The sequence below is a fragment of the Aulonocara sp. 'chitande type north' Nkhata Bay genome, linkage group LG17 (genome assembly GCF_057382095.1).
Source record: "Aulonocara sp. 'chitande type north' Nkhata Bay isolate Kocher_YH1m ecotype deep benthic linkage group LG17, A_spYH_male_GT1.1, whole genome shotgun sequence".
Classification (NCBI taxonomy): domain Eukaryota; kingdom Metazoa; phylum Chordata; class Actinopteri; order Cichliformes; family Cichlidae; genus Aulonocara; species Aulonocara sp. 'chitande type north' Nkhata Bay.
Window position 1 is genome coordinate 7,668,654 of NC_141360.1, and position 23,368 is coordinate 7,692,021.

Below are 23,368 nucleotides of genomic sequence, written 5' to 3' on the forward strand. Positions count from 1 at the left end.
CTATGGCTGGCAAAAAGAGACAGATGGCATGTGATGGATGTGACAGACAATGCAGGCGCACATTATTCTTCATAAATTAAATCATATAGTGAATGAAATGCAAATAAATGCACACACGTGCGCACACACGAGAGCCACAAAAGGTGAAGCGACTTCAGACAGCGAGTTCTGAGTCAGCAGAAGCGAATTTTGGCTTTTCTTAAGTGTGAGTGACGTCCAGTGGGTCCAACAGTAAGACTCAAAAAGGCAGATTAACTGAATCTCATTAAAGAAACTGCTCTGGAAGGAGGCTGTTCTGGAAAGGGAGGGCACTGAGAAAGGGAGAAGAAGAAGAAAAGGGGACAAAAGTCTCAATTTCATGAGGGTCATTCTTACTGGAGGGATTTTAATATCAAAACGTTTACTGCCACTTATTATTTAAATATAACTGTCAGGGTTAGAATGCTATATCCAGTACAATTAACAATGATTAATAAAACAGTATATCGTAAATATACTGCTCAAAAATATACTTTAAAAACACATCAGATCAATATCTGTACTGATATGGACTGGGTAATGTGTTAGGAATGAGAAGATGCCACATCGAAATGAAAATGATCAACCCACAGACGGCTGAATTCAAAGAGACCCTGAAAATCAAAGTGAAAAATGATGCAGCATGCTATTGCTGTTTTGTGGAAATTTCATTGCAGCATCTCAAAATGGTATGTGCTTGTACACATCCCTGACCAAGATGGGGCACACTCGTAACAGGACGACGGATGGTGTCCTGGGAGATCTGAACCAGGGCTTCACTGAACTCCTGGACAGTCTGAGGTGTGACCATACAGGATCGGATGAACCAAAACATAACATCCCAGAGGTCTTTTAGTGGATTTGGAACTGCCTGCACACTTTTATCACATGAGGTCAGGCATTGTCGCACACCAGAAGGAACCCAGGAACAAGTGCACCAGTGTAGGGTCTGACATTGGCTCCAAGGATTTCATCCTGGGAGCTAATAGCAGTCAGGGTGCCATTGCCTAGCCTGTAGAGGTCTGTGCCCCCCAGACCATTACTAACCCGCCACCAAACCTGTCATCTGGACGTTGTTACGGGCAGCATCATGGCTTCTACAGACTCTTTCATATCTGTCACACGTCTGTTTTTTTTGTTTTTTCCCCCAAAATCTTGAAATTAATTTTCTTTAATGTCGCTGAAAGATGTGCAAAATTACTACCGATATCAAAAGAAAACATTGGTTACCAGCTGTGTTTAATCTTTGCCCTCCCCAATCAGACTCCTGGTTCTCCCTCGCCCCACCATGCCCTCCCTCCCTCCCCCCAGCAGCGTGTAACAGCTGATGCCGGCAAACTTGACAGTGTGCACCGAGTTGAAAATTATAACACATGGCCCGTGGGTTTGGAGACTCGTCTTGTTCATGCCCCATTTTTCTCATCTGTGTCTGCTCCACCTCTCATCTGGAGCACTTGTGGTGTGCTGAGGAGGGCTGACAACTTCAGAGACCGGAAGAAACGTGCCTCTCGCCTCTTAGTAACTCTGAAGTACCGCGACCCCTAAAGTAATACAGCAGGCAACCTCTTTAATTCCCAGAAAATCACTTTCTCTCCCGCCTCTTTTTCCATCCCGTCGTTTCATATCCATGTAAATGCCGCCTTTCCTCCCAACAGTGTGTCATCTACAACTCCCATCCTCCCCGTTAAAGTGCTGGACTGTCATGTTCTTTTTCGCTCTCTGTTCACTCTTTGTTCTCTGTGGCTTTACTGTCTCACACTGCACGTTTTTGTTTTTTTTCATTTAACATTCCTTCGTTTTACTCCTTGCTCCGTTTCTCATTCATTTCCCTGTCCTCCAACTCCCACTTAAAACTTTCATCATCTTTCCCTGTTTCTCTCCATCTGTACAGCTTTTTTTCATCCTCAACACCTGCTCTTTTAATTCTTTTTTCTCTCCTCTAAATTACTTGTTAGAATGACATAAAGATATACAAGTATTACGATAAGTGTTTTAGTGTTAATCTTTCTTTTAGGGCATTTAAATAGTGCACAGACCCATTATCTGACATAAATATATATTCATCTAAAGAGTCAGTATTAAAAAGGGAACCTTTTTCATTTTCTTAGAAACAAAAGACAAAATAAAAAGCTGCCTCGGCAGGTTGACTGTCTCAATTTAATATTGCCATGCAGTAAAAAAGCTAAGAAGACTTTCAAAACAACTGCTGAAAAATACTGATCTCACAATTTGGTGGCTTCATCAATTTTGCTGCGTGGTGCTATCAAGGATTCTCGTCCGCTTCCAAGTACAATTTAATTCTTAGCGTGGCTTTGTAAACCATTGTTACGGCTGTTAGTCTGCTGTCACTGTTTGTCTGGGCTGCAAAGTGGTATTTTTCTTGCGAGCCAGTGAAGCGTGATTGGCGCGAGAATGAAGAACACTGCCAGTTATAGAAAGAGAGCGAGCGAGAGCTAAAGAGAGAAGGGGAGAGAGGTACAGAGGGAGAGACCAAGACAGAGATAAAGACAAAGAGAGTAAGAGAGAGGCTGTCAGAAAGTGAGGATGAGTGATGAGTAGTTTTATGCGAGAATGGAGGGGACTGTCATTTCTTAGCTCTGACACTTCTGTTAAGACGCTGGTCGCGAGGGATCAACAGTAAGCAGACCGAGACATAGTGCAGGCCTGTGAAGCGTTCGGACGGGTGTGTGAGCAGATGAGAAAAGGAATAGAGGAGGAGGTCGTAGGGCCAGTAAAGCAAATGATCAGAGGGAAAAGTGGAGGGGAGGAGAAGCTAGAGAAAGGAGGGATAAAAGTATTGGTTTTTAGCTTCCTGCTGATTTAATGATGGTGGTAACAGCAGTGATGGTAGCAGAGCAGAAGAAAACACTCGCTTTACACACATCCACATTCCTGTCATCATGTCACTTACCTCTGTGGGAGAGGTTGGCATTGCTCTCTTTCTGAATGCTGTTGGGAGCCACAGCAGCCAATAAGGGGGTGTGTGTGGACGTGGACTTCTGACTAGTGCTGCTCAAACTGGTCGTCTCTGTACTGGTAGCGGCGGGAGTCCGAGGGTGCTCTGTGATTCTGCCGCTCCTGGTGGTCTGAGGAGGGGCTGGTGTTGTAGTCTTGGCTGTGGGTGGTAATGTGGTAGTAGCAGAGGTGGTGGTGGTGGTGGTGGTGGTAGAGGGCGTTGTGGTCGTGGCAACGGTTGTGGGAGTTGTTGTTGTTGTGCTTGTTGTGGTGGTCGTCGTGGAAGTTGTGGTTGCGGTGGAGGCAGATGTCGTGGTTGCTCGGGGTCGAACTGCGCAACAGAAAAACAACCAGTAGGATTTGAGATTTCTCTCCAGACTGCTCAGCTGTTGCAGCCATTTCCACTTGTAAGCTCTGCATCAATATTCAGCATACAACTGCAGTCAACAGCAATGCCTCCATTGTCTTATAAGATGAGATCTATAATCTCTTCTGAGGGTTCTGGGTCTACCATGGGGTCTCCTACCAGGAGCGCGCCTGCAAAACCTCCAAAAGGAGGCATCCATGAGGCATCCAAAATAGATGCTCAGCTGGTGTGTTTGATACGCAGGAGCAGCGGCTCTACTCTAAGGTCCCTCCAGAAGTCCAAGCTCCTCAGTGTCTCATCTCTAAAGCTGAGCCCAACCACCTTATAGAGGAAATTCATTTTAGGTGCTTGTATTCATGATCTTACTCAGATTTCATGACCATAATTTCATAATTATTTATTTATAGGCTTTGAACTGAAGTCTGTAGATCTTACATCACACCACAGGTTTGGATTGAGACATAAATGGATCAGTAAATTAAAAGCTTCACGTTTCAGCTTTCAGCTGCACCACAGCAGTCCGGTATAACACCTGTGTTACTGCTAATCAGAAGTGTGACACTTTAAAGTCCTGTACAGCACCACATAGGTACCGTGACAGGTACTGTGATATTTCTATGTACATACTGTGCTAAAGTGCATTCACACATTCATAAGTAACAAGTTGCCAGATGGATAAGTTGCACAAGCGCATAATAAGCAGAATTTAGTGCAAGCGTTGCAGTCAGTTGTTGCAAACATCATATCACATCACAAGAAATGATCTGAGAAAACACTACGTTGTTAAAGCAGATGTACTACACCAGTACGTTTGGTTCATAGTGTACTACATGTACTAAAAGAAGTATTCAAGTCAGGGATTTTAGCTGAAGCTAAATTACACCACATGTCACCCCAGGCTCTTCCTCTGATCACTGTTTTTTTTTTTTTTTTGGTGTATCAGATTTACACAAATCCCAGTGCACACACTGCTGCTGATATAACATTCGGGTTTGTGTTTTCTAAACATTATTTTTAATATAAGTGATATGCGTTTCTTTGTGGTTGTAAAACTGAAATTTTGATCCAATACAGTCACAATTAAACCAGTGAGTTTTTCCACCAGAAATGTTTGTGTTACAGTAAGAATCCAAAAAGCTTTGGTACAAATGCACTCACTGCCCCTGCACCTACTCCCAGCCTCTCTCACAGGGATTCTTTGAAATATTGCCTCAATACATCTTCATCGTCTCTTTCCCCCCGTTTCTCTGTGTCAGCTCCTCCTAGCTCACCTATATAGACATTAGGTGTAGGTCTAGTAAAAATAGCAACGTTACAAATGTAGTGACTCTATAAGGGCAGGGGGACAAGCTGACTGATGAAATAAGGTCAGCGAGGTAGGTTAGAAGTGCAGGGAAGAGTCCCTGACCTAGTTCCCAAGATAGTTTTACACAACACTTAAGGTTCAGATTCTCTGAAGGATCCAGGGCACTTTTAGCTTTGTAAACGTTGTACTGTTAAATTGCAGACATTGAAAAATACTGTATTTGGAGTATCCAAAGTATTATGACAAATAGAAACAGTATAAATAGAAACGCTTTATATTTAGAATTTTAAATATTTGTGCTTAAATATGACCTAAAAGATGATCAGACTTTAACACTAGTCACACAGACGAACATAACTCAAATAAATAAATGAGACAAAAATATCCTTGGTAATTTAATCCAGTATTACACGGCTTGCATGTTTGTGGGTTTATTCAAATGAACTTCAGGTCTTTCCAAAATATTTCTGTCAGGTTAAGTTTGACTTAGAAACAAGCTCATTCCAAATAATTTTACTTATACATAGAATGACTTGTGTGCTTCGTTCTTGCAGCCTTGCTGTGCACCACTGCTGTTCTATGTTGTACTGATGGAGTAGCTGAGAAGTTAGCCTGGATTCTTTGTGCTCGTAAAAGAATTTAGGAACCGGAGAAAATTCAGGCCTTACTATTGGACTGATCACTGTTAGCCAACGACCCCTGAGAATGGCAACAATGCTCCTGAATTTCACTGTGATCCTAGCAGCGTGAATCTCATGTGACATTTATCCACACGAATCATTCATTCAGGTGTGCCTGTGGAATGTAGACTTACTGATCGCGCAGCGTCTCATGTCTGGTCCTAGCTCCATGCCGTCAGGACAGGCGCAGGTGTACTTGGGGGAGTGGTCTGTGATCTGAGGCGCCTTCAGGCAGAGGTACTCGCAGCCACCATTAGGCAGTGTGCCCATATTACAGGTATCAGGACCTTTGGGAACACAGGCAGAAATGTAAAAATATTAAAAAAGACTTTTGGCAACACATTTATCTCTTGGAAAACAATAAAACCCCAAATGTTTTATTAACGAGCTGTACTGGAAAAGGAAAAAAAAACTTGCACAAAGCCCAAATCTCAACAGCCCAAATTTTATTCAAATTAGAACAAAGAAAATATATCAAAGGTTTAAAATTACAGAATGTACAATTGTAACAAAAAAATAAGGCCACTTTGAATTTGATGGCAATAACTAGTCTTAAAAAAAGTTGGGACACGGGTAAGAAAAGGCTGCAAAAGTAAGTGCTAATGAAAAAGAACCAGCTGGAGAAACATTTTGCAACTAATTATGTTAACTGGAAACATGTCAGTAACACGACTGGGGATAATCATGTTATATTATATCATCTCGCAGATGCTGAGGTTCATCAATCTGCAGAAAAAAAAACACATGAAAAACTGGATGAACCTAAGAAAAAGAAAAACCAGCATCAAATTTGACACGTAGGCGCCGGTATCTCATCAGTAAAAAGTTTCTGCTGCCATCAAACTATTAACTAGTTTGATGCTAGATTTAGGAATCTAATCTTTATTCCACACACTTCCTCTTGCTGACTTTAGAGATGCGTAGGTGAATGCAGGAGAGTCTCAACTGCTTTTAATCTCTGTAACCCAAATAAAAAATTTACATGTAGTTTCTTAAGCACAGTTGCAGACTCATGGAAAAACACTGCAGTTTTGTGTCATGTGGGGAAGCGCGAGAATTAGGTCAGGTCGCAATCTTTCCTGATTTCTTATGTAGCTTTGGAGAGCAGCACGCCATCAGCTGTCAGGAAAAACAGCAATATCACTTGCTACACAGAGTGAGATTTTAATAAGCTGGGAATACATTTATACTTGATGTACAGTATCTCAGCATAATGACTATGTAATGAGAACAGCTGTCTAAGTTCTCAAAGCTCCAAATGTGGTAAAAGGTTTGGGAAGGAGTCATCAAACTGGGGAGGATGGGAAAAAAAGGTTAAGGAAGAGTGTAGGAAGGAAAGAAGAAAACAGAGGAGGAGAGAGAGGGAGGCAAGAGAAAAGTGAACGAAAATGATGAGGATGAGGATGAAGAAGGAAAAAAGAAGGACCGAGATGATAACAACAACAAAATTATGTTGGTTTTAAGCCATAAAAGCGTCACTTTCTCCTCCTGCGCTGCCTCTCTTTGGTCTCCAACTAAGAAGAGTGAACCTAGGCTTCAAAGACCCACTGAGCGCACAAAAAATTAATAATAAAACAGACACAACTTGGGAAGGATCGGACGAAAGCCTCTTTTAATGAAGTGTGTCGATAAACATGAAAGACATCTGAGCGCCTCGAAATATGTGGAGACGCACAGTACTGTACCAAACCACACTTACAGATAATATTCCTCACTGGGGTTTTCCTTAGGTGCAGTACACTAACAAATAAGAAATGATACAAAAATGCAAGAGAAACAAAGATAAATCGGTAAAAGACAGGGCAGAGAGGAGTCTGAACTCACCAAGCGTTGCAGTCGAGGTCACATTTTATCAAATACTTTGCTTATCAATGCTACTCGTGTGCTTGGGGGGGCTACTCGGTGCACCTTCACTTAGCCTTGCAGTGTTTTGTCTTGCTTTTGTTGGCATTTGGGAGAAAACATTTTCCAATTCTGTGACTTCTTTTTTTGACCAGGACTCTTGATTTATTAATGAGGGAATGCAATTAGCTGCCTGCTGGCGCACAGACAAGATTGCTTCTGAGCGCTCAGTGAGTGAGGAGAGAAAACAAAGCATGAAAACACTCGCACAAACACATTTCTGGCACGCAGTGTCAAACACACCCAGGTATTCACAAGCAGAGGTGTTGACAGGCACACACGCGTGCGTGCAGTCACACACATCGAGAGTGCAAAAAAAAAAAAAAAAGACAAACACATCGTTTTGACGTGCCCGTCACATCCACCGGTCTAATCACACTCATCAGATTATCTGTTTATTGTTTCAGACCGTTTCACTAAGTGGATCCTCGTGTCTATGTGCTGATAATGCAATGCTTTGTACTCAGGAAGGAGGTTAGATTTTGTGTATCCTGTGTGCACATACGCCCCAAAATCCTGCTCATTATACCGAACAAGATCCTGCACGCTTACGAGTGGCAAACAGCACCTAGACAGAGACTGGGCAGTATGACAGACTGAAAACGAAACGGACATTTTGACTTATTTGAGGTCATCTGGGACAGCCCCACTTAGATCACCTGTGCTAAGCTTCTATGCGTTTCTTCTTCTTACCCTTGGGCTGCCTCTGTTCATGAAACACCACCAGGTCCAGGGGGTTGTTAAGGTCCTCTGCGACCTTGGCCACATCGTGTCCCGTCAGTCGGTTGGCGCTGTATATCGCTTCATCTTCCAAGTCTGTCCAATACACGCGATCCTGGGTTAAAATAAAGCAAAGTCAGCTTGAGAAATACACAAATAAATAAAAAGCCCTAAACCAGCCTTGATGATTAACGATCAACCTATTAAAAAAAAAAAGAAGAATAAATGAAAGATATCTCAGCTAATGCCACAGATAATGTTATAAAGCCACATGCATGTTGCAGATCCAGAACTGCTTGCGCTGTACCACTTGAGATCGGACACTTTCCTAATCAAATGGCAGTGATGACGAGATATATTTCATATTTCAGTAACAGAACACTTACAAAAATGTTTTCTCTAAAGAGGGCGTCATTCTAGGGTTTTATAAAGCTGTTGTTGCTTAGCATTTTCAGAGTCCAGTGATTCTGTAATTCAGAACCGTGAGACCTCAAGTATGGAGCAAACATGCTGCAAATGAGCATAATCTGCATACAACTTTAGAATAAATGGCTTTTCATAAACACCATTTGTCTCTGCTTAGAAGCTGTGCACTGATATTCATTGTAGTCACCGTTAATTTAAAAAAAAAAAAAAAAAAGGAAGAAAAAAAGCCAGTCTGCTGCAAAGAAATGTCCTCATCCCAACAATGGCTATTTGATTAAATTTACGATTACATTTGAGGATGTGTTGTGGTTTACTTGAATAGAGAGGTGTTTTATATCCAAGGTAACTGGTTAATTTTTCAAAAATGCAATAACCCCCCCCCAAAACATGCCATTTAGCCCCCATTCTACCATCTTTACCCTCCAGCACTCCAGGTATTTAAAATTATAGCCAGTCTCTCTCTTCTCTGGTAAAAATAATCAGCCCCAAATAAACTTAAAAACAGAGTCACATTACTCCAATTTGCCAGAGAAGAAAGCCCAGGTGGCACTCTTTGCTAATTTCTATTTTTAACCACCCTAATTATAACAGCTACTTAACAAATACAAGGACACAGAGGAGGCGTGGCATCTCTTGGAGACGGTTTAGTTAAAATAAGCCACCTACTCTGTGCTCGGTGGGTGAAAAGGGGAGCAGTGTTTACTTAAAAAAAAAAACAAAAAACAGTAAAAACACCGTTTTAAGTCTGTAAGGAAGTTGCATGCTTGATAAGAAAAAAACAGCCCCGGTGTTTTATTGGAAAAACGTCTGTACCTTTGACTCTCTGTTTAAGCTTTGTGCCAAAGCAGAAGGTAGTGACTGCTTTGGCGGAGCGTACGGTGTCTTTGTAGTCCTAGCTCAGCTTCCTTCTCAATTTCCCTTCCGCTCTTTCACACCTGCTCATTATTCTCTTTAATGATACTACACGATATAACCGCACAAGTGCTCATGGCACTTGGTTTCCACAGCAACCCCAGACGGCTTTGTCTTTGCAAGCACACATCAATTAAGAAAAAACAGAAAAATGCAGCAAATGACTGCACGAGAAAACACAGACAGGCTGATATCATGGAAAGCTCGATAAAACAATGAAGAGACGATTTAGGAGGTGAGTGTGAGACGGAGAGACCAATCAGGAAGAGTGTCTGCAGGTTTTTTCGTCGTTACAGGGAGGATGTATTTTTATCATCTTTTTAAAGGCAAAGACCTGCAAGACTTGTATGGTGTGCGGGTATGTGTGTGTCCGTGTGTGTCCGTGTGTGGGGCTTAGTCACAGCAGCCATCCATGCTTTTTGTGCCGTATTATCAGTGGACTTGACCTCTCTCTCACCTCCCCCCCCATCTTTCAGTGAGCTCTCTATCACTCAATTTCTCCCTCACTTAGGTTCTGATAACCTTTACTCATATGACAGTAGTTCTGAAACAATGAAAGACAAATATCAGCCACGCTGATAAAACACTACTCAAATCTATTATTCCATCTCTTCTTTTTGCTTCTGTCGCTCTCTGTCTTGATTTCCACCTCAGCAGTCAGTCTCTGACATTGTTTTCCCCTTTTTACTTTCTCCACTGTCAATCTTTCCGCGCGCCGCTTGTGACCTTGAAGCTTCAAACAGCAGCACAAAACCTGAGAAGGGCAGTGCTCTTCAATTGTAGGATCAAGGTACATCTTTTATGTTTTGAAGGATAGGCCAGAAGTTATACACAAAGCGCACGCAGACTTGCTCCCATGAACACATGGCGCCACGTCACATCAGATGGAGCTGCAACTCGGGGGGAGTGAGAGCACGTCTAAATTTATATGGAGCCATTTTTGAGTCGAGGGAAAGCAGCCCTTTATGATTTTGCTGCGATTCTATCCCAGAAGAATATGCGTCGGGGCTGTCTGACACATCTGTCTGATGAACTTCAGGTGCCTACTGGATACCTGGATGTTATGCATGAAAACTACAAATGAAAGCTCAAACAAAGCCAACCCACTCGCCTGTTGAGGATTTGATTTGATTTTTTTTTTATGGGTTTGATCTGCATTCTTTGGCATAATTAGCCAAGTTCTGAAAAAATAATGTGGGGGCTTTTTCGGTAAATCATTTAATCTCCAATAAGCTGCAAAAGAGAATTTTTTCTCATGTGCACGTTACAACGTGTCTCTAGTTATGTGAGCTGACTAGTTTTCTTATTTGGGCTGTAGATGTGGACAGAGAGGGCCTGACGGACGTCTTTGTCAGGTTTTTAGAAAATAAAGCTTTGATCACATGTCATTTGACTGCCCCTGTCTTCACATAGAGCCTTTAAAATTTAAATCTTTACATATTACTCCAGTTTTTATTTCTTTCAACCACTACTTCTCTTCTCAATCCCATCCCACCTTCTCTTCTATCTCCTTCCTGTCAAGAGCTGAAAAAGAGACAACATTACTCTCTGCAAGCTTCTGCGATCTACATCTCCTCGGGGCTTGGCATGTAGGCAGGCGGTCGGCACTAACTGGTAGAGTTTACATGCGTGTGTCTGTTCAGGGTTTGATACAGAGGCCCCGCATCTTTCTCTGCAGTGCTGAGAAAACCCGTTCGCTCATCAGCATCAAAACGAAGTCTGCAGATGACACACTCGAGTGTAATGACTTGTAGCGTTCACTGTATCGCTCAGGAATATGAGGAGCTGGAATAAACCGTACGCCGCACATGAGTTGACAACTCATATCTCACATGCTCAGAAGAGCATCTATATGGATGTGCATGTGAAAGAAATGGATGCTTAAGAGCTGTGGGCTTGTGGTTTTTGTTATGCTTGTGCATAATCAAATGTGGCTAAATGTCAGAAACATTTTCTCTGCATGCGAGAAAACATGTGAGGATGACTGATTTGGGGTTACACAGTCCCCACAACAATTCCCGTTCACAATAAGTTTCTACAGTTTTCACAAAGTTTTACATGTGATCCCCCAGGTCTTATTATTGTGGATTTGTCTTAACTGAAACTTACCGAACAGTGTATGAGCTAAATGTGAACATTTTACAGTTACTTTGTTTTTAACTAAAGAATAGGAAGAGTTAAACTAACGTTTGCTTAATTTATACTATTTAAGAATCAGCTGCAACACAAGTAAGTGCACTCTTTGTTAGCATGGCTCCAATATTTGATTCACCAGTCCACTTTCTTCCACTCAGGGACAGACACTATGGGCAGAGAACCATTCGTGCTCACATTCCCACCTACAACCAATTAAAATCACCAACCTAAGCTTCACCCAACCCCATACATGACTGTGAACTGTGGGAGGAAGCTGGAGTATGTGGAGGGAATCGACACAGCCACAGGTAGATCGTGCAAATTCCACACAGAAAGGCCTCAGCCTAGATTTAAACCCAAGACCAACTAAAGCGAGGCGACAGTCCTACCACAGCAACACCGTGCAACTCGTGCATGCTGTAATATTTTTTACTCTCTCTTCTTTTACGTTTAATAAAACTCAAACTTCCTGGGCATGGATGACACCAGTTTTAAATATTTTGCATGAGTGACTCTGTGGAAATGTGTTCTGCCATTCTCGACACAGATGATTCTTTGCAGGTGCTCTTTGCTGGAGGTGTTGTTTTTCTTGCTCCACAGTCCACCTTAAAATACTCCAACTGTTCTGCTGAATTTGAGGCAGGACACACAGGCCACAGCTTTCACTTTTTTCATTCTATAAAAACTTGTGTTTGAAATTGCTATGTTTCGGCTGGAGAAAATGTTGTCCCTGCAAAGCATCTTCACACTAGGAGTCTGTTCATTCAGTGTAAACTTGGGTATAGACTTGCCTTTGCTATCCATCTACAAATGGCTACAAATGGTAGATTCATTTTAAAGAGAGCGACGTAACATCAACCAAAAATACAGAAAAAACACATCACATAAAAGTTCTAAACTGATTAGTATGTAATTGAGTATTTGATCCCCAAGCAAAACATGACTTAGTTCCTGTCTTGTTGTTTCATGGAGTTGGTTTGCACACATCTCAGGAGGGATTTTGGCCAGAAACTCTCTAAAGTCTTTAGGCTTCTTGGGAACTTTTCTATAGGACTTTATTCTGTCTCTCTCCATTAAAATGAATTATATCAGTGCATATCAGTACACTGCACTCCATATTTTCTGCACTGTGCAGTAAGTGTGCTTGTCCTGGTCAGGTCTATGCTGCAGGCTTACCTTGTATCACATCTGCAGGACGGGCACTGTGCCTTCTGTTATTGGGAGTATGCCCCATCCTGTCCCTCCTTACTGATGCTGCAAGCGTGTTTCTGTTTCTGTTCAGTAGCCTAGAACAGTAGCTCTTTTATCCTATCCTATCTTTATGAAGTATCACAGCTGGTGCCTTACTTGTTAGAGTATTTCCTTAAAGCCAGAATGATCAAAAACGTTCAGTGTTTTAGTTCAAAATTTGAACGATGCAATTCTAAAAGTAACAAACTTCCCATTATCGGTCTGTAGGCACCGTGACATCCTCCTGTGCTGCTAAAGGTTTTTAATTTGGTCTATATCATAACCAGAGCAGAAGAAAGACCAGAAGAGCCGAGAGCTATTAATCTCCTGGGGTGAACTTTCACTGCTGCTCGAAACATCGGTTTTCTTTCTCTCTTTTGCACGCAAACACACAGACGCGCACACACTCACGCGCTCTCAGCTGGGCATGATGGATGTCCCTTCTTCCCTTTGCTTTCCCATCATCACACACTGTGTGTGCAGCAAAGAGGGGAATGGAGCAAACACTACTTACTGATCACATTTTCACCTACCACTTTCCCCACCTTCATCCTTGCTCTCTCCTCCCTCCTCCAGTTGTTTTCCACCTTCCACACCATCATCTATGCTTGATGGGCCCTAACGTACCGATTCACTCCCACCTCAATAAATACACCCAAATTAGTTTTATTGATTGATGCACTCTATTGTGACTCTACACTCGTCAGCAAACAAACAACAATTCCTTCTCTGGATTTATCCTGCTTCTATACTTCTATAACATCTCCATTTCTTTTCAGTCAGTCAGCCATGTCCCTGCACTGACTCATCTCTCCCCCTCTAGTTCTCGCACGTCTTTTACCGCTAGTACACTTTGAAAATGTGTGTCAGTCCTCCATTTATGACGATGAACAAGCATAGTAATAAATGGCATCAAAACAGTATACTTAAAAACCCACTGCTAAAATTTTGCTCACTGCAAGTCTAGAAATACGCAACCATGTTGGGAATCAACAGACAAGATATGATTGTCACTTACAAGGCAGCGATAACTGATCTGAGACCCCTTTGGTGTGTGTGTGTGTGTTTACATTTATTTTGGGAGTGAAATAAGAACTTCTGGATCTTGTTTACCTTCCAGGTAAAGCCTCCCACTAACTCTATTAGGAAATAAAGAAAAAGCGTGCTGTGTATGTCCATATATACTTAAAAAGAGTTCTGCATTCTTCACATTTATTTAAGAAACTTTAAGCAAACTGATTTCAAATTAAACCCAACCCTAAACCAAAATTATATAAGACATACACTGAGAAATTTAATCTAACCAAGGACATTAACCAAGACAGAAACCCTACGCATGAACATATTTTACTGTCAGCTAAGAACAGGAAACTGAGGCTACAGCGTACACAGGCTCACCAAAACTGGACAACACAAGATTAGAATAATGATCCCCGATCTGATGAGTCTTAGTTTCTGCTGCTACATTCGGATTGTAAAGTCAGAATTTGGCATAAATAAAATGAAAGCAAGAATCCATCCTGCCTTATATCAACAGTTCAGTCTGGTGGTGATGAAATAGTGCAGGGGAAAGTTCTTGGCATTCGTTGGTCCCTACCCTCTACTAACTTATGAGTATTGTTGGTGACCATATACATCCCTTTACGACCACAGTGTACTCATCTTCTGATGGCTGCTTCCAGCAGCATAATTCTCCATACCATGCCACTCAAATAATCTCAAACTGGTTTCTTGAACATGACAGGGAGTTCGCCATACAAAAATGGCTTCCACGGTCACCAGACCAAAAAAGGACCTTTGGGATGTGGTAGCACAAAAGATTCACATCTAACTGTTTGATGCCTTCATGCCAATATGGACCAAAATCGTAGGAATGTTTCCAGCTCCAACCCTTAGTGGCAAGGTGTACCTAATAAACTGTTCAGCATATATTTCAATAGGTATACAGCTAGAGCAGAAACTATATCCTTGTATGATGATATAGTCTAATGATGAATTATTACATTAGCATAAACTAAAATTTGCCCAAAAGGTTGGAAACGAAACAAAACACTGCACACTTTCAAAAATGCATATTACAGAAACAGCTGTATGCACCAGACCAGAGCTCTGGCATTACCGCCTGGTCTGATTCTTTGCATTTGAATCTCAATTCTCAACTGCTGTACCTCAAAGACAGTGAGGGCAAAGGGATGGCCCAGGTGGTGATGCGAGGAGAGCAGCACTTTGCGGTTGTCACCATTGAAATCCACGCTGGACAGCAGGTGCAGCTTGGAGTCCACCCAGTAAAGTCGTCTGTTGGACAAGTCTGAGAACATGCAGGGAAGGGGGAGAGCGAGAGAGAACAAAATCAAGAGGGGGTAGGGGAGAAGGTGAATGGAGAGAGAGAGAGAAGTCACTCAGAGTGAAACGGCCCAGGGTGAGGGGTATATGGATGTAATGGCCCAGTAGCTACACAATCAATCTTCTTTGACATGACGACCTCAGCCCCGTACTAAGAAAACACAGATGTGATTGTAATATTGCCGCTTGACTTCTTTGCTGGAGAAAATATATATGCCCTTGAACAGATTCATTAGTCTTGCTGGACCTATTTTAAAGACAAACTTTGCTGTTTCGCAAATCTCAAATAACTCCACATTTCAGCCACTGCTATATTATTTATATTAGGCCCAAATCATTGTTGTGTCCTTGCTATGAGCGGCAAAGTGTTGTGGTGTTTACTTTGAAATCGAAACACCACATTGAATTTAAACAGCAAAGGAAATAATCCCTGTATTACTCTTTTTTTCACCAGACTCTAAGATTATGCTTTTAAGAAGAACATTTAAAAAACAGAAAGCAAGAATTTAATTAGTAATTAATAAAGAATTAAGCTTTTGTGTGCAATAAGCAATTCGAAATTGGTAAAACACTGGAAGTATATGAAAAAAAAGCATCCAATAAAAGCACCAAAGTAAACTGAAGGGGGAAGAGAATTAACACGATTCTCGGTCCCCATTCACCTCTCCTGACTCAATCACCTGCACTGTTCGGTGGTCTCTATGAAATCAATGACCAGGGGAACACAATTCACCCTTTCTCTCCCACAGCCGCCTGGCGCCAAACCTCTCATTCGCCTTATTCCAAAAAATAATTTGTTTTCATACAGATGCGGCGACACCTCAATTCCACAGAGTGTGGCGACTGTGTGCTTCTATTTCTCCTCAGGCAAGGGCAGCTGAGAGGAATTGGCTGGTGCTTCGGAGGGAGTTGAAAGGGATGAGGGGAGGTATCGACAGCACAGAGCGTCTGGCTTATTAATTCGGAGCCTCATACTCACTGGCTTGATTGATGAGAGCCAGACACAAACTGAGGTATATAACAATAAGAGCTACTTGGGTTTCAGCACCCATAGACTATTTTCTTCTCTCAACTTGTGCTGTTTGTCTCTCTCTGGCTTTCCTCCATGTGTTGTTTTTTTTCTTTGTGTTGAATTCACTCGAGACACTTTTTTCTCTCTCTCTCTAAAAGCAATGTCAGCATAATAACCTTTTTTTTTTTTTTTTTTTAACAAGACTGCTGTCAGAGCTGATTGATTTTTTCTATCTGGGCATCATCTTCTAGCTTTTCATCCTTCTTCTGTGGGCTTTGAATGTTCAAAGCTACATGTTTTTTTCCTTACCTAGAGTTATTCCATTGGGCCATTCAATGTGTTCAGACACCAAAATTTGTCTATCCACTCCATTCATCCCAGCCTTCTCAATTTTGGCCTGACCTCCCCAGTCTGACCAGTACATAAACCTGCGGGAAGATACACAAGTTAGATTAAATTGAAGCAGCAACCTCGGAGGCTGAGAAATCAAGCCAACGTGACCTGCCTGCATTCTCTCTGAGGGCCACCAGATGGTGATAGCTGTGGTTGTAAAAGAGACCTGAAGTCTTACAGAAGGCTACGAGAAATGGCTTTCTGATTTTACTCATTTGTTTTGGGTCATACTGAATAAAATATCAACTGAAATATTTTGTAACCATGTTACAAAATGATATAAAAACCGCACACTTGATGGCTAATAGCTGTCCATCAGAAGTCATTAGCCAATGATTGTGCGGTTTCACACTTGACTTCTTGTCAACTCGGGTTTTTTGCCAACCAAGCTGGTGATGGCAAAAGCTTCAATACAATATGGCACTTCAGAAACCAATGTGTGGCTATCTGTGGCTGAGTGCCTAGCTTTAGAGCAGGGGTGAAAAAAGTTTCTAGCTTGGTATAAAAAGTAATTTTCCACCTTTGTGACATCTTTACATTTCATCCCTTTATAGGGGCTTAAAGTATTAATACTTAAAGTTGTGAATTATTAGTGCTGTGGAGCGTGACGCTTGAATGCAGGCGGTTGTAGCACCAACTCGCGGCAAGGCTTCAACTTCCGCTACTTCAAGTCATTGAACTGGACCTTTTTGTTTCTGCGTTTGTGACCTTTTGAACTTTTAATACAATCATCTAACAAATAATATGGCTTCCTGTGTGCTCTACTTTTGGTGAGTGAAAGCTAGTATTTTATTTGTCTGTTACTTAATAACTAGCAGCTTATCTGTGTGTCTAGCTAGCATTAGCTGATAACTTAACATACAGCTTATCACCCAAATACAGTCCAAAACCAGTGAGAGATGCCATTGTTCATCTTTATATACATGTTGTATCATTAAGGCACGGCCAGTTCAGTGTCAGAAATGAAAGGAGTAACTTTGCTAGGACCAGTGAAGAGAGGTTAATATGCAATGTCAATTGTTCTGAAAAACTCTTAACTGACAAAATCAACTGTACTCCGTCACACGATGTTCCACAGACATCTTCTCTCATTTTCTTTGCAAAATGACTGTATTATTAGTAAGACAGGCATTGAAAACATAAAAGGGAAAGCACTGTGCAAAACAGCAGGTACTGGAAACTTGGACCTTATCTGAATATGTGTGTCCATGATAAAACTGAAATCGTGGCTTCATTTGCATGCATTTCATGCTAGTCTAGCTTTGTAGAGCTGTGAAAAGACGTCTTTGGGGAGCTCAAGGCACCCGAGACAAATGGAAAGAGTTAGAAAGGGAAGACAAAGTGTTACATCCCATCTCAAGAAAACTGTTAAAGTGCTTAATCTAACAGATGGGCTCAGTACTACAAATAGCCTTTACTGACTTTAGGCCAACTTCTACACCCAATCTCTTTCTACTATAACAACACTGGCTTTTACAGACACACACACACACAATGACAGTAGGACCTCTTACTCGCCCTCCCTCCTTCCTGCCTTTTTGCTCAACTCCTTTGCAATCTTTTGCTCCTTTGTGCATCTTTTCAAAATCCTTTTACCCTAAAACTAACCCAACTCACCCTTGGTGCGGATCCACAGCGATGGCTCGTGGCTCGTTCAGCTCGGTGGTTATGAGCATTTTCCTTTTCCTGCCATCTCCCGTAGCGACAGATATGCTCTTATTGCCTGAGTCCGTCCAGTAGATGTTCTTGTGGACCCAGTCGACAGCAAGGCCCTCCGGGGAGTGGAGCGAATCGATGAGCGTCACCTGCTGTGATGAGTCACTGGCCTTGTTGATGTAAGCGCTGGTGGGCGGATGGAAAGGAAATGTATCAGTAAGTAATCTGGAAATTATAAAAGCCTAATCCATCACAGAGGTGCTGGCACGATGGATTTACTACCGTCTGGCTTCCTTTCCTTGGGAGGAATGACTTGATTGTGAGTGGCTTAGATATCTTGTTGGGAACATAGATTCTTCACTCTATTCAGGTGTGAGGGGCACCCAATCCTGACACCTTTATAACAACTTCAGCCTTCACACCAAACACAGCCTCCCAGGGAGAATGAGTCTGTCTTTTTCTATCAGCACCACATGCCTATATCTCCCCTTTAACCGAGTGTCCCTTTCTTGTCTTCAGTTTCTTTGATTTTCCTCCTCCGTCCACTTACTCTGTCAACTCTTCTATCCCCATTCCCCACTGACATTTCCTTTACTGGTGAAAAATGTTAAAACTTAATAGATTACTGCCTTGACAATATATGAATGCAAGAGCAAGATGGAAGAAAAAATGCTTGATAAAAGGTTGGGACAAGCAATGTCCCAAGTTGCACAGTGCCTTCACATTTTAGCAACGCCTACAGGAGTAAGAGGAGACGGGAGGTGCATCTTAACTAAAGAAGAAGGTTGACTGGTAGTCAGAGCTTGGAGATGCTCACTGTTACATTTTGCCAACCCAAATGTCTTCATCTTTACAGTCAGGTGAGTGTGGGATGCTATTGTGTGAGTGTGATAGATAATCTATGGGTTCTCAAGAGTGCCTCAGGGTTTGCAACATGGATCCAACGCCACACTGTTTCACCCTCGAGGGTAAAACGGCTCAAGCATTGTGGACATGAAGGAAACCCATCGTGTTATTGATGCAGCATGCAGCTACTGAACTCTTCTGAAAACGCCAGAACAAAAATTACATTTGACACAAATTCAATTTGAAACAATTTTCTTTTGCATTACATTCTGTTCTTTGATACTGAGTAATCGCGAGTTCCACTAAAACATGTTTTCTGTTTAATCTCTTGTTCAATTTCTCCAATATTTAATTTTTACAAACACAGCGGATATAAAAATTCAACACATCAGGTTTTCATGATGTATAAAAATGAAGAAAATGAGATCAAGGTAAACGATTTAAGAAAATCATTTCCACCTTTAAAGTTTAACCTGCACAATTCACAGTCACTCTTCAATTCTATTTGGGTGGGGGACAATCACTGAAAAACTTACTATTACCTGGCTGCACAAATGTGCGCAGCCTTAGACTAAAATACTGTTAAATACCTCTTTTGATTTTACTACACCGTTCAGTCTTTTTGGCTAGGAGTTTGCCACAGCACTGAGTCTCTTGATTTGGCAATACTTAACAGTCTTCTTTGGAAAAGTACCACAAATCATCGTCAGGTCACCCCACAGGTTTTGATTTGGATTCAGGTCTAAGTCTTTCCAAAACTTTAATCATCAGGTGAAGACATTCTTTTGTAGAATTGGATGATTTGGGTCATTGTTGTGCTAAAGGGTGAAATTCCTCATCATTTTCATCTAGCAGCTGCTTTAAGTTTTTGTGCCAAATTGGTATCAGTATTGGAACTGCTCATATTTCCGTCCATTTTGAGTAAAACACAATGTATTTTATGGTATATTTTACAGCTTGGACATTCTTGTGTACCCTTCTCCTGACTGATACCTTTAAATCATGAGATCTCGTTAACGCTTTATAAGCTTTTTCTGGACCATGGCTTTTAATTTATGCATGTCACATTAAAAATGGACAAAGTTCTGAAGTCATTTTTCTTGGGGTCATATTTTCTCAACATCACAAATCCAGATATTTTGACAGTGCTATGAAGATGTTTTATATCCACTTTATATTCTTTTACTCACTCTAATTTCACTATGTCCTTAATTTGAGTTAGAAAATCTTCACATAGACTTAGGTTGAACAGGTTGGTGGGCTGAACAGAGGCTTCGGGCACAGTGAAGAATAAGACAGAGACAGATGAGTCCAAGTCCACTGAGCAGATTGCATGTTTAATTGGTTGAACCATTGTTTGCAACAGACATCTCCATCATTGGGAGAAGGTAACAAGTCATCGACCCGTGGCATGCTAATCACTATGAATTAGTCTGGAAAACCACATTATCACATTGAGGGTGAATGAGTAGTGCAGACTTTAATAAGCCTAACTATTTCGTATATCACCTTATCAGGGAACAAAACAAAATAAATAAAAAAAACCCCACAATTTACTGATAGTAGTCCAACCTAATAAGCTCCGATTTCTAATTTCATCTCTACCTGGGGTTAAGATCTGTCACCAAGGCAACTTGGACAATTTGCTTACATATATTCTACTGTGGCGTTACAGGAGAAAAGAAAACATATGGTAATGTCAAAAAGAGCAGATATTCTAAACAGCAGGAAAACTTGATTCTGATGCTATGCACTTGGGTGCAAGTGCAGAAGATTTTGCTTTGAAAGATTAGAGAAAAGAAAACACCATCAAGGACAACGCCAAGTAGATTAAGCTGTATAACTTCCCTTGCTGTTTGCTACTTAAAGCAACTTTTGATATGTGAGTTTATTTACGGCATCGAAAAATAGACTTCGCTGTGAAAAATGAGTTCATTTGTCCGTTCCCTGTCACAAGCCCTTGACTGTGTTACCAAGTTTGTGTGGGAAAATGTCTGCGTGTGAATGTGTGTGTATGGAGATGAATAATGGCAGCGATTATTGAGGCAGTGAAATTAGTGAGAGCATATGGCTCAGCTGAGATGATAGAAAGCCCCTCCCACAACCTGTCAGCCATCAGGGTGACACAAACACACACACAAATGTATGTGCAAAGCTATGATATGTGCACACACACAGACTCACACAGTGTGTGTGAAGGACAAACAGGTGCGGCTGACTCACTACCAGAAGGTGTGACAGGTTGAAGCACACAAGATGGATGGATAGAGGAGAAAGATAATGAACATGTTGGCTGAAGAATGACAAAAGTGAGTTATCTAACTTTAAGGTCCTGCGTCTATACAGTGGCTTTCATCGTTTTATATGGGCTTCCTCTGCCTTTATAGACAGAATATATACACATCATTAACAGCATTTCAATAATTACACTGAAATATACAATTATAGATCTTTTTTCTGTCGATTAAACAGAATGATCCAGCAAAATCTAGTGCGTTTTCAGTTCTGTGTAGCAGTACCTGATAGGGTTAAATAAATAATTTAAAAAATAAATATAACTTGTCATTGTGTGTGCGTGCTGTATGTGTGTGTACCTGTATATTTTCTGATGATACAGATCACACCAGAACATCTTGTTGGTGGACACGTCCACATCCAGGGCCACGGCATTCTTCAGTGTAGGGACCACTTGTGTGTACTCACTCTTCAGCAGGTGAATACGACGGATTTCATGACGGTTAGTGAACAGCAGGTACGGACTCTTTCCTGTTGGAAAAGGAAAGATGTTTATGTTACCATCAATGAAACCACTGGACAGAGAAGTTACACAGAACAGCTCATCTGCCCTGTAACCCACTGCTGTGACTCTAAATTAGGAACCTACCAAATATGGGCCGTTTGTACTGCTTTTGCTCTTGGTATGTCACAGGGAAATGTTTGTTACCCTTGCAAAATACCTGTACGTGAAAGCTGAACTTGTGAATCTGTACTGTTATAGGCATTTGCAGCTAGACTGCTGACTAGAACCGAAAGTATGAGCACATCACTCCAGTCCTGGCCTCTCTGCATTGGCATCGTGCCTCATTTTAGAATTCAGTTTATGGTTGTTTGATCAAGGCTCTTAATGGGCGGCCCCTAGCTTGTATTACCAGTCTTATTCATTTATATTCACCAATATTTCCCAGTCTCACAGACCCACTGGTGAAGGCCTCTTACTGTACATGTCTCAAGGTCATGCCTCAAGCAAAGAGGTGACAGAGCCTTTGCAGTCGTTGCTCCACAGTTTTCAAATCTACACAATCACGTGAAAGCCGAAGTTCTGATAGGACTCTATGCAGTCCTCTGAAAAACTAAGTACTCTTCATGATTCAGTAGCTTGTAGAATCACCTTCGCAATAACTTGAAGCTACTGAAGAACTTTGGTTGACTGTTCACAACGTTGGTTGAGTTTTGGCAGGATGATGCATAACTCGGGTGTAGGTCTGGATGACCTTAATTGGACCTTTGCAACACCCTCATTCTTTTCTTTTTCATTCTGTTATAGATTTGCTGCTGTGTTTGACATCATTGTCTTGTAGCATGACTGAATTTGGGTAAAGCTTTAGCTGTCAGTCAGATGGCCTCATATTTGATTCTAAAATACTTTGGTATACAGCATCGTGCTTGACAGTTGGTATGAAGTGTTTGTGTTGATTATGTCGTGTTTGGGTTTTGCCAAACGTGGGGCTGTGCATTATGGCCAAACATTTCCACTTTGTTCTCATCTGTCCACAGGACATGGTTCCAGAAGTCTTGTGGTTTCCTCAGATGAACTCTGTAAAGCTAAGGTGTGTTTGCCGCTGTCTTTCTTAAGAGAAGAGGCTATCGCCACACTTGTTCAGTCTTTTTGTGGCATCATGAACTGTCATGAACTTTGACATTTAACACCCTAATAGGGTTTTTTAAAGTCTGAGATGTAGCTCTTGGGGTTTTAAGCAATTTCTCTGGGCATTGCATGGCCTGACCTTAAGAGGAATTTATTGGGACGCCCATTCCTGGGAACATTGTGACATTTTGTTAACACACATACAAAATAGGCTGTTCTAGTGTTTCCCTTTGCTATTCTTCACCAGTCTAATAACCTACATACTGTTGTGTACAAAGATACCGTGGGTAGTGCTGAGTGTTTAGCCTTATTCCCAAAAGGGAACATAATGTAAGCCAACTGTACTTTGCATTTGTACTATTTAGGTCCTTAAAGCATGTATTTTTGATGATGTGAACATAAATTATGTATCCAAACAACCCCTTTAAAATAATAATGTTTCCCATCTACACACAGATTTTAGAACAACATCATATTATTGAGTGAGTTTTTCACACAATTATGCACAACAGGGAAAATGATGTATGTGGTATGATTCAGTCCACATGGAAAACACACACCCCTTTTTAAAGACTATTGTTTTGGAATAAAGATGCAAGTG

The 23,368-nt window shown here is 41.4% G+C and overlaps 1 protein-coding gene across 4 annotated transcripts in view; it reads right to left on the minus strand.

Moving 5' to 3' along the window:
• lrp8 (low density lipoprotein receptor-related protein 8, apolipoprotein e receptor) overlaps positions 1 to 23,368 on the minus strand; it is a 178,208-nt gene that overhangs the window by 10,485 nt on the left and 144,355 nt on the right. For all 4 annotated transcript variants that reach the window (XM_086268535.1, XM_086268536.1, XM_086268537.1 and 1 more), the window contains exons 10-16: positions 21,497 to 21,668; positions 18,018 to 18,242; positions 16,317 to 16,435; positions 14,821 to 14,960; positions 7,922 to 8,063; positions 5,461 to 5,613; positions 2,930 to 3,304 (exon numbers count right to left, since the gene is read on the minus strand). In XM_086268535.1, the coding sequence (XP_086124661.1) occupies positions 2,930 to 3,304; positions 5,461 to 5,613; positions 7,922 to 8,063; positions 14,821 to 14,960; positions 16,317 to 16,435; positions 18,018 to 18,242; positions 21,497 to 21,668 (1,326 nt within the window). The remainder of the gene's footprint in view (positions 1 to 2,929; positions 3,305 to 5,460; positions 5,614 to 7,921; positions 8,064 to 14,820; positions 14,961 to 16,316; positions 16,436 to 18,017; positions 18,243 to 21,496; positions 21,669 to 23,368) is intronic.